The sequence below is a fragment of the Brachyhypopomus gauderio genome, chromosome 16, assembly GCF_052324685.1.
Source record: "Brachyhypopomus gauderio isolate BG-103 chromosome 16, BGAUD_0.2, whole genome shotgun sequence".
NCBI lineage: Eukaryota > Metazoa > Chordata > Actinopteri > Gymnotiformes > Hypopomidae > Brachyhypopomus > Brachyhypopomus gauderio.
Genome location: NC_135226.1, coordinates 5,025,367 through 5,040,920, shown reverse-complemented (window position 1 = coordinate 5,040,920; position 15,554 = coordinate 5,025,367). Strand labels below are relative to the sequence as shown.

The following is a 15,554-nucleotide window of genomic DNA, read 5'->3' as shown; positions in this document are numbered from 1 at the left end:
ACGCACTCACACACACACACATGCACTAAGAGGTAAGACACAAAAGGCTTGTCTTTTAGTCAAAGTGAAAACTGTTATGGCCACTCGGATTTTAAAAATGCTCTTTTTTGTCAGATATATTGTTTTCTGCAGAACCTGCAGACTGCCACACTGGCCTGATTCTGGAATATCTTTTGTACTCTGATTTGATCCATGATGCAGCTTTTAAACAGGCTTCACTGTAACTGAAAACGTAACCAACTCTTTGCAGTGGATGCCCGGAGATCCACTCACAAAGCACCCAAGCGCTCTGCCCCTCTAACAAACCCTGGAGCAAGCCATGTTAGCTAGGTAGTGTCACAGCTACAACAAATTCTAATAAATCTTTTTTAACAGTGATGGATATTTAAAAATGAATGCAACAGTGCTTTGCTAAGTATGCCAGATTCATTCGATTGATTCAGTAAAATACCCAGAAGGGTTTAAGGGTGCTGATTTCTAAGTCAGGTGTCGGCTGCCCGACGTGTAAAAGTACAGCAAGCGTCAGTGCGGATGCTGGACACATCAGACTCCCCATCCCACAGAACCGCGACTGGCCCGACTGTGTGGAGACGTGTGTATCCACGTGTGTATCCACGTGTGTATCCACGTGTGTATCCGTCGCTACGACCATCACAAAGATGCTGCTTCAGTGACCACGTTTCCATGGCTACGTTCCTGTTCTGTGACAGGCTTCACCATATTGGCTCCCAGACTTTATATCTTGGAATTAAAAGTGTTTGTTTATTTTTTTGTTTTATGACCGCAGTCATTCCAGTTTTTTTTTAATATTATTATACAGCAGACAAAAACGGAAGGTGTGGTCATGATGAAGTGCTTTATGTTCAATAGCGTTAAGTGCTTGGACATGGTGACATAATGAAAACACACCCAACCCCGCCCCCTGACCACACCCACAACACCCAACCCCGCCCCCCCCGACCACACCCAAACCCCCCCCACCACACAACCCAATAAACATCAATAAGAAAGTTAGTTTGTGACATTAATTAGTTCACATTGTGTATAGGGCTTTGCCGCCTTGCATTGATGAGTCTTTATATCCCAGATGTCTTAAATATGGCCGCTAGTGTTGAATAGATCACTCAGAAGATTCTCTTTTTTTTTTTTTTTTTTTGCGAGCTCAAAGACATGAGAATAAGACACTAATATTGTATGTTTTTTTTTTTTGTACAAAATAAAAAACAATACCATGTTTTGACAGGATGTAACCCTGCGAAGGGGTTTAATCATGAGCACTCCATGGAGAGACTGTGCTTTCTTGTGCCAGCCACAGTTTTTTGGCACTGGACGATGGTCCGGAGCGCGGTGCCAGGATGTCTGGGCATGCTATGGTCCCTTTTGCTCCGTGTATGTGTGTCCCCGTCTGGAGTTCTCCCTGGCGTGAGGTGCGTGGGGACATGGAGATCTCGGTTTGCTCGGTATGGCTTTTCCTGCATGTCCAGAGAGAGGAAGACCTACGAGCACACAAGTTAGCAAGAGAGCATGCTGGGAAGACTGTATGACAAACCTGTGCCCTTCATCTCTCTGTGAGTAGTCTTCTACAGTATGGTGCCGTCTCTACCATCCATCTCTCTCTTTCTCTCCTTCCCTCCCTTTCTCTCCCCTCCCTCTCTCTCTCTCTCATTCCGTCTCTGTATTTGGGTATCTGTCCTCAGTCCTCCTCCGCCCCGGTTGTCCCCCTCAGGCCGTTCATGCAGAAGGACAGTGAGTGAGGGAAGGGAGGGTCAGACGGAGAGAAACCCCCGAACGGAGGCAGAGCCGCGATCCTCTGCAGGTGGGGGAAGAAAGCGGGCGATTTGGGGGCGTGGTCCGCGCGGTGCCCCTCGCCGTGGCTGGCGGGAAGCTCGGGTGGGGCGTAGCGGATGGTGCTGGGGGCGTAAAGGCTCTGCGGGGCCTGGGGGCCGAGGGCGAGCGGGTGGAACAGGACGCGTCCGGCGGCCCCACCCGCTGCTAGTCTCTGGAGAAGCTCGTAGTCTGGGCCGCGGCCCCCGTGGAGGGGCCTGTCTTCCCTGGGGAGGGGCGAGGCCGAGACGGGCGGGGACAGGGTGGGAGAGGGCGGGCCGAACAGGCCTTTAGCTGGAGCTTCGGTACTGGCCGAGTCTGGGGCTTGAGAGGGGGGACTGCTGCCATTTACACCCCCCGGGGTGGTGTGGGCGCTGGGCTGGGGGTGGTTCCATCGACCCCCGGGGGCAGAACGCACGCCGGATCCCAGCAGCTCTTCCTCGGTCTTAATGTTGGACCCGGCGGTGCTGGTGGCCACACTCTTCAGGTGCTGGATCACCGCGCGGCCGTTGTGGACTTTGCTGGGAACGCTCCCCCTGCTGGGCTGCTTGGGGGGCCCCTCCTCACTCTTCACGCTGGTGTGTTCCCACTCGGCCTCCCTCTCCTCCTCTCCCTCCTCTCCTCCCTCGCTCTCGCTCCCCAGCTCCGAGGAGCCCGACGGACTGCCCCCTCTGCCCCGGAACACTTCCATCCGCCTCCTTGTTTCCGGGGGACCGTTTCCAGGGTTGGACCGGTGAGACCGCTTCCTCCTGTCGTCCGATTGGTTCACGGCGGAGTGTGGATATGGTTCTCTCCCTTTGCGTTCGGGTTCTGATGGCAGTACCCCTCCCTTCCCTGGCGGGGGCGCCGCTGAGCCTGCAGAGCAGACACAACTCGGCTTTGACAGCTGCTATAGAGCTCATGCACTCCAAATTATTTTCATCAATACAGAACACATGCTGTGTGTGTGTGTGTGTGTGTGTGTGTGTGTATGCCTGAGTGTGCTAATTACTGGACATACCCTGGGCTTTTGGAGAGATGTCATGGGGGGAGGAGTTTGCCCGTAGACGCTCGGCACGCAGGGTTTCTGGGAGTTGTAGTAAATCCAGTGGCGTGTCTGGCATTTCTGTTCGACTGAGAAAGGACATAAAGAAGGTGGTTATGCTGATTTGATGCTAGTGCTTTTAGCAGGTATTAGCATTCACTCACGATACAAGCTGGTCAGAACACATCACACCATTTCACAGGTGACATTCGGTTGGCAATTCCGTGAGTGCTTGAACAGCGTGACAGGGCCACGATCGTTTTATAAACAACACAGATTTACCACCCCACTATAACGCAGTGAAAGAGAGTGAATCAGGTTGCCCCTTATCCTGTCTTCTATCCACAACACACACACACACACACACACACACACACACACACACACACACACACACACACACACACACACACACACACACACACACACACACGTCCTCTTCACACAGAACTACACTCAAACCCCTTCTGTTAAGAGAGCAGCTTCAGGAGGGTGCTGTAGAAGTTAATTAGCTCTCATAATTACAGCGTTAATTACCTAAAACACCATTCAGCCAGAAAATTTTGACATCCATTTGGTGTAATTATATATCGCCAGCCCAATTATCATTGTAATTCAGCTCGGCCTCCACGTTTTTGTCTGACTTTTCTTTATATTTGTGTGTGTGTGTGTGTGTGTGTGTGTGTGTGCGTGTGTTTGGGTGTATGCGTGTTTGTCTATTTTTGTGTCTCACAAAACACACACACACACACACACACACACACACACACACACACACACACACACACACACACACACACACACACACACATACAGAGAGGGAGTGACTAAGAGTTGTTGAGTGTGGTGTTTGAGCTTATTACCATAATTGTTACACAATCATGCATTCAAACGTAGACACACACACATGCACACATTCACACAATCTCACACACACACACACACACACACACACACACACACACACACACACACACACACACACACACACACACACAACACACACACACACACACGTGGCAGAAAGGGCACTTGGTGACCCTCTCTTCAAGTCAAATGAACACAGTGGCAAGCGTGTCTCCTGTGCCACTATTAGAGTGCTGACCTGAGGATGTAGTTGACCCAGATGACGTTGCGTTCGTGTGGCGCTTTGTGGTTGATGGACACAGTAGCGCAGGACTGCACCCACAGGTAGCCCCCGCGTCTCTGCATCCAACGATAGTATCCTGTCACCACCTGCCCCTTCCTTAACACTGAGGGCACAGCACAGTGGGTTTAGGGAAGAGACAACGCATTTTGACAACTTTGTCACAAATAGACTGCATACAAACTCATGGCATGCAAGCTCCATCTCTGCTATCGTAGCTAGGGGGCGCCGTTGGCAAAAGCGGCAGGTTTGGGGCTTTCTTGAAGCTGCCGAGAGTGAGAGAATTTGTCGTTTTTATAATCAAAACTTCAGAGCTGTTTTTTCTTCATCCCTTATCTGTCTGCTTTGCTACCACTGCAGTAATCACTCTCTTTTCCCATCTGTTATGGCTGCTTTCAGCTTCACAAGGGCCTTCGTTGAGCTGTGGGTCTGCCTCTTTCTTTCACTGTGCTTCCTGTGAAATATACCAGCTTCTCAATAGACTGTTGAAACCGAGTATACTGTGAGCAGACAGAAAGAGAGATAACAGAGAGATAACAGAGAGAGAGAGAGAGAGAGAGAGAGAGAGAGAGAGAGAGAGAGAGAGAGAGAGAGAGAGAGGCCCACTGGCACATATATTAACAGAGAGTAAAAGCGTTACAGTGTAGTAAAAGTGGAGTGAATGAGGTGCGTACGGTCTTCATGGCTCTGTCTGATGGTGTCTAGGTCTTCCACATGGATGAAGCGGTAGCAGGTGTGTCCTACCACCTCCGCTGGACTCAGGTCCATGTACTCCGAGATCCTGCAGAACGGGACGTGCGTGAAGGAGAATCCGTATCAGCACAAAGGCTTCATGCCAAATGACAGCAATGCATTTCACCAAGTGAACTTGAACCTGAACAGTCCCCATCTCCACCCCCATCTCCACCCCATCTACACCCCCTTGTCCACCCCAATCTCCACCCCATCTACACCCCCATGTCCATCCCAATTTCCACCCCCATCTCCACCCCAATCTCCACCCCATCTCCACCCCCATCTCCACCCCAATTTCCACCCCAATCTCCACCCCCATCTCCACCCACTGGCAAACTCTATCCACTGGCATGGGTGGATCCATGTGCCATTTTAGTGCCCGTTGCTTATGGTATATTGTGCTACATATGTGAAATTAACATTGGTTGAAGTTCAGTTCTGTTCTGTTCAATTCTGTTCAGTTTTACAGTTCATCTGTAAAAATTCAGGATGGATCTCAAAGAGTCAAATATGTAACAATCTTATTAACAAATATCTTAACAAAGTTATGTAATAATTTATTACATAAGTTTTTCTGCTGAAAATATCAAGGCGAAGGTTGCCATTCTGAAACATTATGAACGTTATGCCATGTTTTTAGGACAATATCCATTTTGAAATGTCATTTGTAAAAAAAAATGTAAACATTACAGACGACAGGATGTGTGTTTACTGGACTTATACACTCTGAATAAAGCAGCATGATAGTACCTGTTCTCACAGTAGGTGACCTGCAGGTCCATGTTGACCCGGAACACAAACATGTGACTCTCCATCCGCACCTCATTAAGAGTGGAGGGTGGAAGTGTGTGAGCGAGGGCGACCAATCCCATCGGCCGCTGGAGCGAGTGGGAGGAGCCTGGCACCAGGGCTGGCCGACAGCGGATTCGTCCTGTTACATGAATTACCTGACAGGAAGATGAACGCACTGGTGAAGAACGCTAGGATTACTGTGCTGAGCTGTATTTCAAAGTAGCACAAAGGCCACAAAGCACAACAATACAAACCCTGACCCTGAACCTGAACCTGACCCTACACGTTTCCCAGAGTTCCTTGGTTTGGACACTGGACTCAGGTCAAGTACGGGTTAAAGATTATCTGCTAAACTAAGTGTCAGAATAAGAAAAACTCTTCTAGTGTTTCCGTAACTGGGACTGATAATTATAGGAAGTATAACCTTAAGTCTACAACTGTGAAAGATCTTAACACTGCACCTCTAATAGATCCTGACTCTTAAGGCCTAAAGTGTCCAAGTGAAAGATGCGTCTCACCTTATAACCCGAAGATTTGACATGGAGGCCACGCTTCGTGAGGGTGGATTTCATACGGATGAAGAAACCGCGTTCAACCAGCTCATCCCCGGGAGAGAGGGGACTGGAAGGAGCTGTAGGGAGAGAGGCAAACGTATATACAGTTACACACACACACACACACACACACACACACACACACACACACACACACACACACACACACACACACACACAAATACACACACACACAATACACACACACACACAATACACACACACACAAAACACACACAATACACACACAAAACACACACACACACACGACACACACATACACAATACACACACACACACAAAACACACACACACACACAATACACACACACACAAAACACACACACACACAACACACACAAACACACACACACATTACACACACACAATACACACACACACACACACACAACACACAAAACACACACACACACACAAACACACACAATACCACACAATACACACACACACACACACAATCACAATACACACACACAATACACACACACACACACACACACACAAGATGCCCCATGCTCTGTGTACATGCGTCTCTTAGTTAGGAAGGTGAAAGAATGAATTACTGAATTACTTTTTTTCTAACAAAATCAATGGATGCTTTGGAGGAGTAGTCACCTGGTTCAGGTGTACCAGCCAGGGAGGAGGTGGAGGCGGAGCTTGACGCACTCTCGGGGGCGGTCTGACAGCCCGCCTCTGCACGGAGGTGTGGTTTAATCCCCAGACGCTCTGCCATCTCCACATGGTCTGCTGGGTGGATGTAGTCAAACACGCTACTGCCTGTCAGTTCCACCTGAAGAAGCATACACACACACACACACACACACAGACTGTGATCTGCAATTGGCTGGGTGTTGTAATGGTTCTGGACTGAGATATGCAATTGGCTGATGGTTCTGGACTGTGAGGTTTTTCATTTCAGGTGAAATTAAGGGAAACGTCTGAGCTTGAAAAGGTTTTTGTAGTTCTTTACACTCTCAGACCACCTCCTCTTACTCCTAATACTTCACCTCACTCAAAAACTCACTCAAAAACTCACTCAAACACTCACACAAACACTCACTCAAAGACTCACATAAACACTCACTCACTCACTCACTCACTCACTCACACAAACGCTCACTCAAACACTCACATAAACACTCACTCAAAAACTCACTCAAACACTCACACAAACACTCACTCAAAGACTCACATAAACACTCACTCACTCACTCACTCACTCACACAAACACTCACTCAAATACTCACACAAACACTCACTCACTCAAACACTCACATAAACACTCACTCAAACACTCACTCAAACATTCACTCAAACACTCACTCAAACACTCACATGAACACTCACACAAACACTCACTCAAACACTCACATGAACACTCACACTCACTCAAACACTCGCATAAACACTCACTCAATCACACAAACACTCACTCAAACACTCATTCAAACAATACAGAGGCTACAACATGTAAAATCAAATACCAAACTTTTCACTGGCTTTCATACATATTTTACACACATACCCATATTAGAATGAAATAAAAATGAAATGCAAATCTATAGTAAAATAAAAAGTAATACCATATCACAAACAGTAATACCAAACACAGGAGACCCTAACAAACTCTGACTGCTCACACAGACAAAGAATCTCATACAGGTTGGTGGGGGTGCAGGCAGCTAACAAAAGCATCCTGACATATAAAACATTAACCACACCACCGCACGAGCTCCATGTAATATTCTTTCTCCTACACATTGCAAAATGTATTAAAGGCGAGGCATGGACATGGCAAGGCCCACGCTACATGCATCTCCCCCATCTGCTGCATTACCCAAACGGCACAATACCGAACCAGCACGGGCCCAAAATGAATATGTAAAAATCTGTGTCATTCCACCTCGCTGGTGTCAAAGCTCATTGGAATTACTGCGTCAGTGGGTTAAGACAGCAGAGAAAGTAAAGCAAAAGTCTCACGACCCCCCCCCCCCCCCCCCCCAATCTATAAAAACCTAATCTGTGAGGGTCAGATTCTATTCTATCTTGATAAGAAGCCTGTTTCTCTCCTCTTGTCTGTGGGACAGACCCGTTTATTATGGGATTAGATCCATTTACTGAAGGATTTTATAGGATTTTCCACCGCCCTTCAAGGACATTAATACGTACGGATAAAGAAGCAGGATGGGTGGAATTGGGCAGAAGGAGAAAGAAAAAAAGAAAAGGGAGAGAGAGAGAGAGAGAGAGAGAGAGAGAGAGAGAGAGAGAGAGAAAGAAAGAGGACATGGTAAAAAAAAAGAATTAAACAAAAGCAGGATGGCAGTCGGGGAGACAGAGACATGAAGCATGTGTCCACTAATTGAGAGGTGACAGGCAGGGATGTCTCACAGGAACATCAGGGAGAGGGTCCCCGGCTTGGAGGACTTAATCTGGCCCACAATGCCTTGGAGAAGGTGGCGTAGGTTCCCAGAGGTTTCTAGTGAGTGTCTACTGTGCTGTTACGGACACTGAGGAGTGTATGACGAGCCTCAGCAATGACAGAGGGAAGGATTGAGAAGGATGACGAGAGGAAGAAGAGCAGAAACACGGAGGATGAGAGAAGAATCTTTAGTGTGAGAGGAATAAGGGGGAAAGGGTGGAGGAAGTGGGAGGTGATATAAATAATAGCAGTGGCTTTAATATGTATAAGGCATCTGGCGAGTCGGCCACAACACACTCTCAGTCTGCTGCTGACTGATGTGGGTGAGAGGAGAGATAGGGGGAGGGGTGGGGGAGACGCGGAGGGAGGAGAGGAGAGCTGGAGGAATGAGAGGAGAGGCAGCTGCATACTAACCAGGCAGGGATCAATTTCCTACCCTGTCCGGCCCTACACTGCTGCCCCTGTCCCTGGCAGGGGTGGAGGGGGGTGGCCTCAACCCGTGGATCTCCCCCCACTGCACCTCATCCATGAGGCTCCTGGGGGCCACGGCTTCAGGCCAGGGGCACAATGATCTCAGCGGGCAGCAGAGGACGAGACCTGGGGCTACGGGGGGGCTGACCTGTCCTAATCCACATAAGCAACCCCCCCTACAGTCTAGTGGACAGACCAGTGAGATTAACCCCGTATCGGCTGGGACTCCAGAGGAGACTCCAGAAGGTCTCCTGCTTATTGACACTCATTTCAGTTCGTACCCTGAGAGACAAGTCCTGGTGTGATGTCAGAGCTTCCTCTCAGAGCTGGTCCTCTTTCATAAAGAGACACTGTGACGCGTGAAGGCTAACAGCTGGGGGTTTGTGTTCGATAAGATCAGCGCTATCGTGACGTGTCATACAACAGAAGCCATCATGTTGACTTACTCCGGTGACACACACTGTCAGAATCACGGTGCTCTTCGAAACGTGATCAGGGTGGACCAAAGCTGTGAAACAGGAGTCATACATCTGGACTGGGCCGAGCCGTCTCCTCTGAGCCGGGCTGAAAAGAGGGTCCAGCGCCAGCAAGGCCAAAAAACCCGATCACAGAGCCATCCATCCTCTCCACCCACTCAATCCCTTGGTCACGTCCCCCTCACTGTTCAGCTCCTCTTCCTAAACATATCTGTTTTCCCTTGCTCCATCCTTTCCTTACAATCTGTCTTCCCACCCCCCTTGTTGGGTGTGTGTGTGTGCGTGTTTGTGCGTGTGTGTGTGTTTTTCATCACACAATCAATGCTGCTTTTAAGATGCCTATCGATTTGCTCCCGAGACAGACCCCAGTCTGCCAGGGCGACACTTTGATTGCTGTGCAAGTAATTACTGTTATTATTTATGCATCTGGGCGAAATGGCAGGAGTTAACATTCTCTGTACAAGAGGCCAGAAGCAATCAACAGAGGTGAACACCTGGTGATGGAGCTCACAGCGGCCTAAGGAAAGAGAGAGAGGGAGGGAGAGAGAGAGTGAGAGAGAGGGAGAGGGTACAAGAGAAAGAGAGAGGAAGAGGAGGAAGGAGAGGCTTCTTCCTTATACCTTATCTTTTACTCTCAGACACCAACATGAATAATACACTCCAACACACACACATATACATCTACACAATACACACAGAAAGAAGGGTTACAGTACATAAAACAATGCAGCCTCTTTGTGTGTGTGTGTGTGTGTGTGTGTGTGTGTGTGTGTGTGTGTGTGTGTGTGTGTGTGTGTGTGTGTGTGTGCATGTGTGTGTGTGGGTGTGTGTCTGACCTGTGAGAGGCCCAGGTAGATAGATACGGTCTCAGAGATGTACAGGAATCTGCCTTCTTGACTGACCACAAACACAAAGCCATCCAGAGACTGTGGGAATAGCACACATACATGCACACACACACACACACACACACACACACACATGCACACACAGTTGTTGCTCTGTGAGATGATGAACAGGTACATATCTCATACACTCAGAAATCAACGCAAAAAGGTCTGATTCAACATAAGATCAAACATAAATTTTGACTTTTGGGCTTTTAGTCAACATTGGGGGTGTAATCTAAATCAAGACTATATCTATCTATATCTATCTATATCTATCTATATGTATCTATATGTATCTATATCTATCTATATGTATCTATATGTATCTATATGTATCTATATGTATCTATATCTATCTATATGTATCTATATCTATCTATATCTATCTATATCTATCTATATCTATCTATGTCTATCTATATCTATCTATATGTATCTATATCTATCTATATCTATCTATCTTTGGAAAACAGATTCAACTCTGTAATAAACAACAGGAAAGCTTCTTTTTAAAATGGAAATGACAACATGACATAAAAAAATACGACAATATGACAAAGAAAGATATTAACTCATAATAATCAAAAGGACAAGAGCATAAAACGTTAACTCTATTTAACAGACATGAAAACAACCCCCCACCACAATATGTGCAATGCCCTCCGAGTAGTGACAGTACGCTGGCGTGTGATTCAAATAAAACCCGAAAGGTACACAGCCACCCCATTAAGAGACTCCTTCAAAGAATAATATTAATCGTAACAACAACATTCACAAGTGAGCGGTGGAGGTGGCCACTCCAGTGGAGGAGTATTGCTGCTTTAGCACCGGCTCTTAAAGTGGCGGTAATTTATGCGAGTGACACGTTCGGTATGCAAATGCGAGTGGTCAGGATTGGGGAGAGAAGCAAGCCGCCTGAACCGCGCGGAAAAATAAAGAGCAATTATCTAGTTATTAGTGACAGAGGACACAGCGGCGGGGAAAAGAATCCCATTTTTCCCTCTCTGAAGCATTAATTTCATTTCTGCCACGGCCAGTCGTCCCTGTGTTTGGCTAACAGACGAGTCACTATGTAGCCGTGTCTGCTCCTGGTTGTGAGCGCTTAGATGTCTCTCTTCAAGCCAAAATGTTAGAACACGTCTACACATTCAGAGACTAAAGTTCACCTTACCGAAATACAAATCCACAATTGCTACAGTCTTATTTTTGTTCCATACTAGCAGTAATACATTATAATAATAGTAATCTCTGGATTACAGGATAAATACACACTCACACACAATATACGAGGGTGTAAATGACACACGTGTGTAGCAGACATGTTAGATGATTACCTGTAGAGTGTAAATGACACGCGTATAGCAGACATGTTAGATGATTACCTGTAGAGTGCAAATGACACACGCGTGTAGCAGACATGTTAGATGATTACCTGTAGGGTGTAAATGACATGTGTGAAGGAGACATGCTAGATGTTTACCTGTAGTATGTAAATGATTCTAGTATAGCAGACATGTTAGATGATTACCTGTGTTATGTAAATGACGTATGTGTATAAGATGTGTCAGATGATTACCTGTAGTATGTAAATGACGTGTGTAGAAGACATGTTAGATGATTACCTGTAGTAAGTAAATTACGTGTATCTAGAAGACGTGTTAGATGATTACCTGTAGTATATAAATGACGTGTGTGTAGAAGACGTGTTAGATGATTACCTGTAATATGCAAATGGCATGTGTAGAAGACGTGTTAGATGATTACCTGTAGTATGTAAATGACGTGTGTAGAAGACGTGTTAAATGATTACCTGTAGTATGTAAATGATATGTGTGTAGAAGACGTGTTAGATAATTACCTGTAGTATGTAAATGACGTGTATAGATGATGTGTTAAATGATTACCTGTAGTATGTAAATGACGTGTGTGTAAAAGACATGTTAGATGATTACCTGTAGTATGTAAATGACGTGTGTGTAGAAGACGTGTTCGATGATTACCTGTAGTATGCAAATGACGTGTGTAGAAAACGTGTTAGATGATTACCTGTAGTAAGTAAATTACGTGTGTCTAGAAGACGTGTTAGATGATTACCTGTAGTATATAAATGACGTGTGTGTAGAAGACGTGTTAGATGATTACCTGTAATATGCAAATGGCATGTGTAGAAGACGTGTTTGATGATTACCTGTAGTAAGTATATTACGTATGTGTAGCAGACATGTTAGATGATTACCTGTAGTATGTAAATGACGTGTGTGTAGAAGACATGTTAGATGATTACCTGTAGTATGTAAATGACGTGTGTGTAGCAGACATGTTAGATGATTACCTGTAGTATGTAAATGACGTGTGTGTAGCAGACATGTTAGAAGATTACCTGTAGTATGTAAATGACGTGTGTGTGTAGAAGTCGTGTTAGATGATTACCTGTAGTATATAAATGACGTGTGTGTAGAAGACGTGTTAGATGATTACCTGTAGTATGTAAATGACGTGTGTAGAAGAAGTCTTAAATGATTACCTGTAGTATGTAAAATATGTGTGTGTAGAAGACGTGTTAGATGATTACCTGTAGTATGTAAATGACGTGTGTGTAGAAGAAGTGTTAAATGATTATCTGTAGTAAGTATATTACGTATGTGTAGCAGACATGTTAGATGATTACCTGTAGTATGTAAATGACGTGTGTGTAGAAGACATGTTAGATGATTACCTGTAGTATGTAAATGACGTGTGTGTAGCAGACATGTTAGATGATTACCTGTAGTATGTAAATGACGTGTGTGTAGCAGACATGTTAGAAGATTACCTGTAGTATGTAAATGACGTGTGTGTAGAAGTCGTGTTAGATGATTACCTGTAGTATATAAATGACGTGTGTGTAGAAGACGTGTTAGATGATTACCTGTAGTATGTAAATGATGTGTGTGTAGAAGACATGTTAGATGATTACCTGTAGTATGTAAATGACGTGTGTGTAAAAGACATGTTAGATGATTACCTGTAGTATATAAATGACGTGTGTGTAGAAGACGTGTTAGATGATTACCTGTAGTATGTAAATGATGTGTGTGTAGAAGACATGTTAGATGATTACCTGTAGTATGTAAATGATGTGTGTGTAGAAGACGTGTTAGATGATTACCCGTATTATGTAAATGATGTGTGTAGAAGACGTGTTAGATGATTACCTGTATTATGTAAATGATGTGTGTAGATGACGTGTTAGATGATTACCTGTAGTATGTAAGTGATGTGTGTGTACAAGACATGTTAAATGATTACCTGTAGTATATAAATGACGTATGTGTAGAAGACGTGTTAGATGATTATCTGTAGTATGTAAATGACGTGTGTAGAAGAAGTGTTAGATGATTACCTGTAGTATGTAAATGATGTGTGTGTAGAAGACGTGTATACCTGGAGTAGATGTGCACCAAGGTGTTGCTCAAAGATGTCAGTGGCCAGTGAATGACTGGTTCTTCTCACTACACAGCAAGATACACACACACACACACACACACACACACCCACACACACACACACACACACACACACACACATACACACACACATTACAGTTTTTTACGACTGCTAATAAATGTTTCCCAATACTTGTGATACATTTTCAAAACTCTAAACACAGCAACACATTTACCTCATGCAAATAGCCAAATAGTTAATATCGTTAATATAGTAATATATACACCAACTTTGTTACAACACAGCAAACCTGGTTCAGTATCCAATCATTCTTTCAAACACTAACCATAGTCAATCACTGCACAACCACTGTAAAAAACTAACATTTGATTTGTTTTGTTTTCTTAGTCAGTTCATTTTTACTGTAATCCGCTTCATTTGGACTTATTTTTTCAAATGTGTGCATTTTGGCAACATACTGTCTACACAATGAGTGATATTTACTGTTAGGTACTATATGGAATGTAGATTAGACAAAAAAGGAGTCAGTACCAGTTTTGCAGTAAAGGGTATATTTTACTGTACAGTGGTACCTCAACATACGAGCTGCTCCACATAAGAGTATTCCAAGTTACGAGCCGCGACGCGAGCAAAATTTCTGTTCGACATCCGAGCTCAAATTCGGGATACGAGCAGAGCATCACGATGCTACCGCTAGTTGGCGCATCGGTCGTGTCAGTGTTTAGAGCGAGTGTATATTTTAATCTGAACTTTTTGTGTGCATCATGGGTCCCAAAAAAGTATCCGCAAGTGGAAAACCCATTGAGAAGGAAAAGAGGATGATATCCATAGAAACGAAGCAGGAGATAATTAATTTATACGATAAAGGAACTCGTGTCATTGAACTTTCAAGGATGTTCTACCGCAGTACGTCCACCATTTGTACGTCCACCATTTGTTAAGCAGCGAAAGGTGCGACGATATTTTCCCAACTTAGGACGTCTGTTCATGAAGAGCAGGGTTGCCACACACGCATTTGACTGTCTTCACACGCCATTTATTTCTCATGCTGAAAAAATCTAGTTTATTTATCTATGATCTACGATTCAATGAGTTACTAATTCGCTCTGGCGCCAACCGCTGGTGATCGATCAATCGCGATATATTAGTTAATTGTCCATTTTACACTTCCCCGGTCAACATTTGACACACACTGCATCGAGTGCAGACATCAAGGCAGCGGACGAGTTTATTACGCGTTTCCTGGTTGCAGCAAATATTTAACTGCGATGAGACCGGCCTAAATAATTATTTACTTTATTGTTTATTTATACGTGTTGCATGTACATTGATTAAAAACATGTATTTTCATAATTTAGGCTAACTTTGGGACTTTTTTGAGGGCTGAAACCAATTAGAATTATTTACATTAATTCATATGGGGAAAATTCGTTCGAGATACGAGTTGTTCTACTTACGAGCTTGGGTCTGGAACGAATTAAACTCGTATGTCGAAGGTACCACTGTATTTGGGACATTACTGTAAATTGTTGCCTAACCCAAAAAAGAATTACCATAATTGTAAACATGATTAGCCATTGTCCCATATGTGTACAAATACACATATACAAAAAAGCCACACAGGGGAAAAAACTGGATACAAAACTGAACAGACTTGTTACGTGTAATCTAAACGTCTTCAGCAGTTGGCCACATGTTTTCATCCACATCACATCTGATGTTGGCCCTTGCCATGCACCTGGGGTAGAAAAGA

The 15,554-nt window shown here is 44.8% G+C and overlaps 1 protein-coding gene across 2 annotated transcripts in view; it reads right to left on the bottom strand.

Annotated features, from left to right (window-relative positions):
• Positions 1-1,000: 1,000 nt before the first annotated feature.
• Positions 1,001-15,554, bottom strand: part of npas1 (neuronal PAS domain protein 1) — a 37,777-nt gene continuing 23,223 nt past the window's right edge. For both annotated transcript variants that reach the window (XM_076976716.1, XM_076976717.1), the window contains 9 exons: positions 13,778-13,845; positions 10,301-10,390; positions 6,713-6,887; positions 6,041-6,153; positions 5,481-5,677; positions 4,670-4,776; positions 3,954-4,101; positions 2,825-2,937; positions 1,001-2,679 (listed from right to left, as the gene is read on the bottom strand). In XM_076976716.1, coding sequence (XP_076832831.1) covers positions 1,694-2,679; positions 2,825-2,937; positions 3,954-4,101; positions 4,670-4,776; positions 5,481-5,677; positions 6,041-6,153; positions 6,713-6,887; positions 10,301-10,390; positions 13,778-13,845 — 1,997 coding nt within the window. In that variant the 3' untranslated portion in view covers positions 1,001-1,693. The remainder of the gene's footprint in view (positions 2,680-2,824; positions 2,938-3,953; positions 4,102-4,669; positions 4,777-5,480; positions 5,678-6,040; positions 6,154-6,712; positions 6,888-10,300; positions 10,391-13,777; positions 13,846-15,554) is intronic.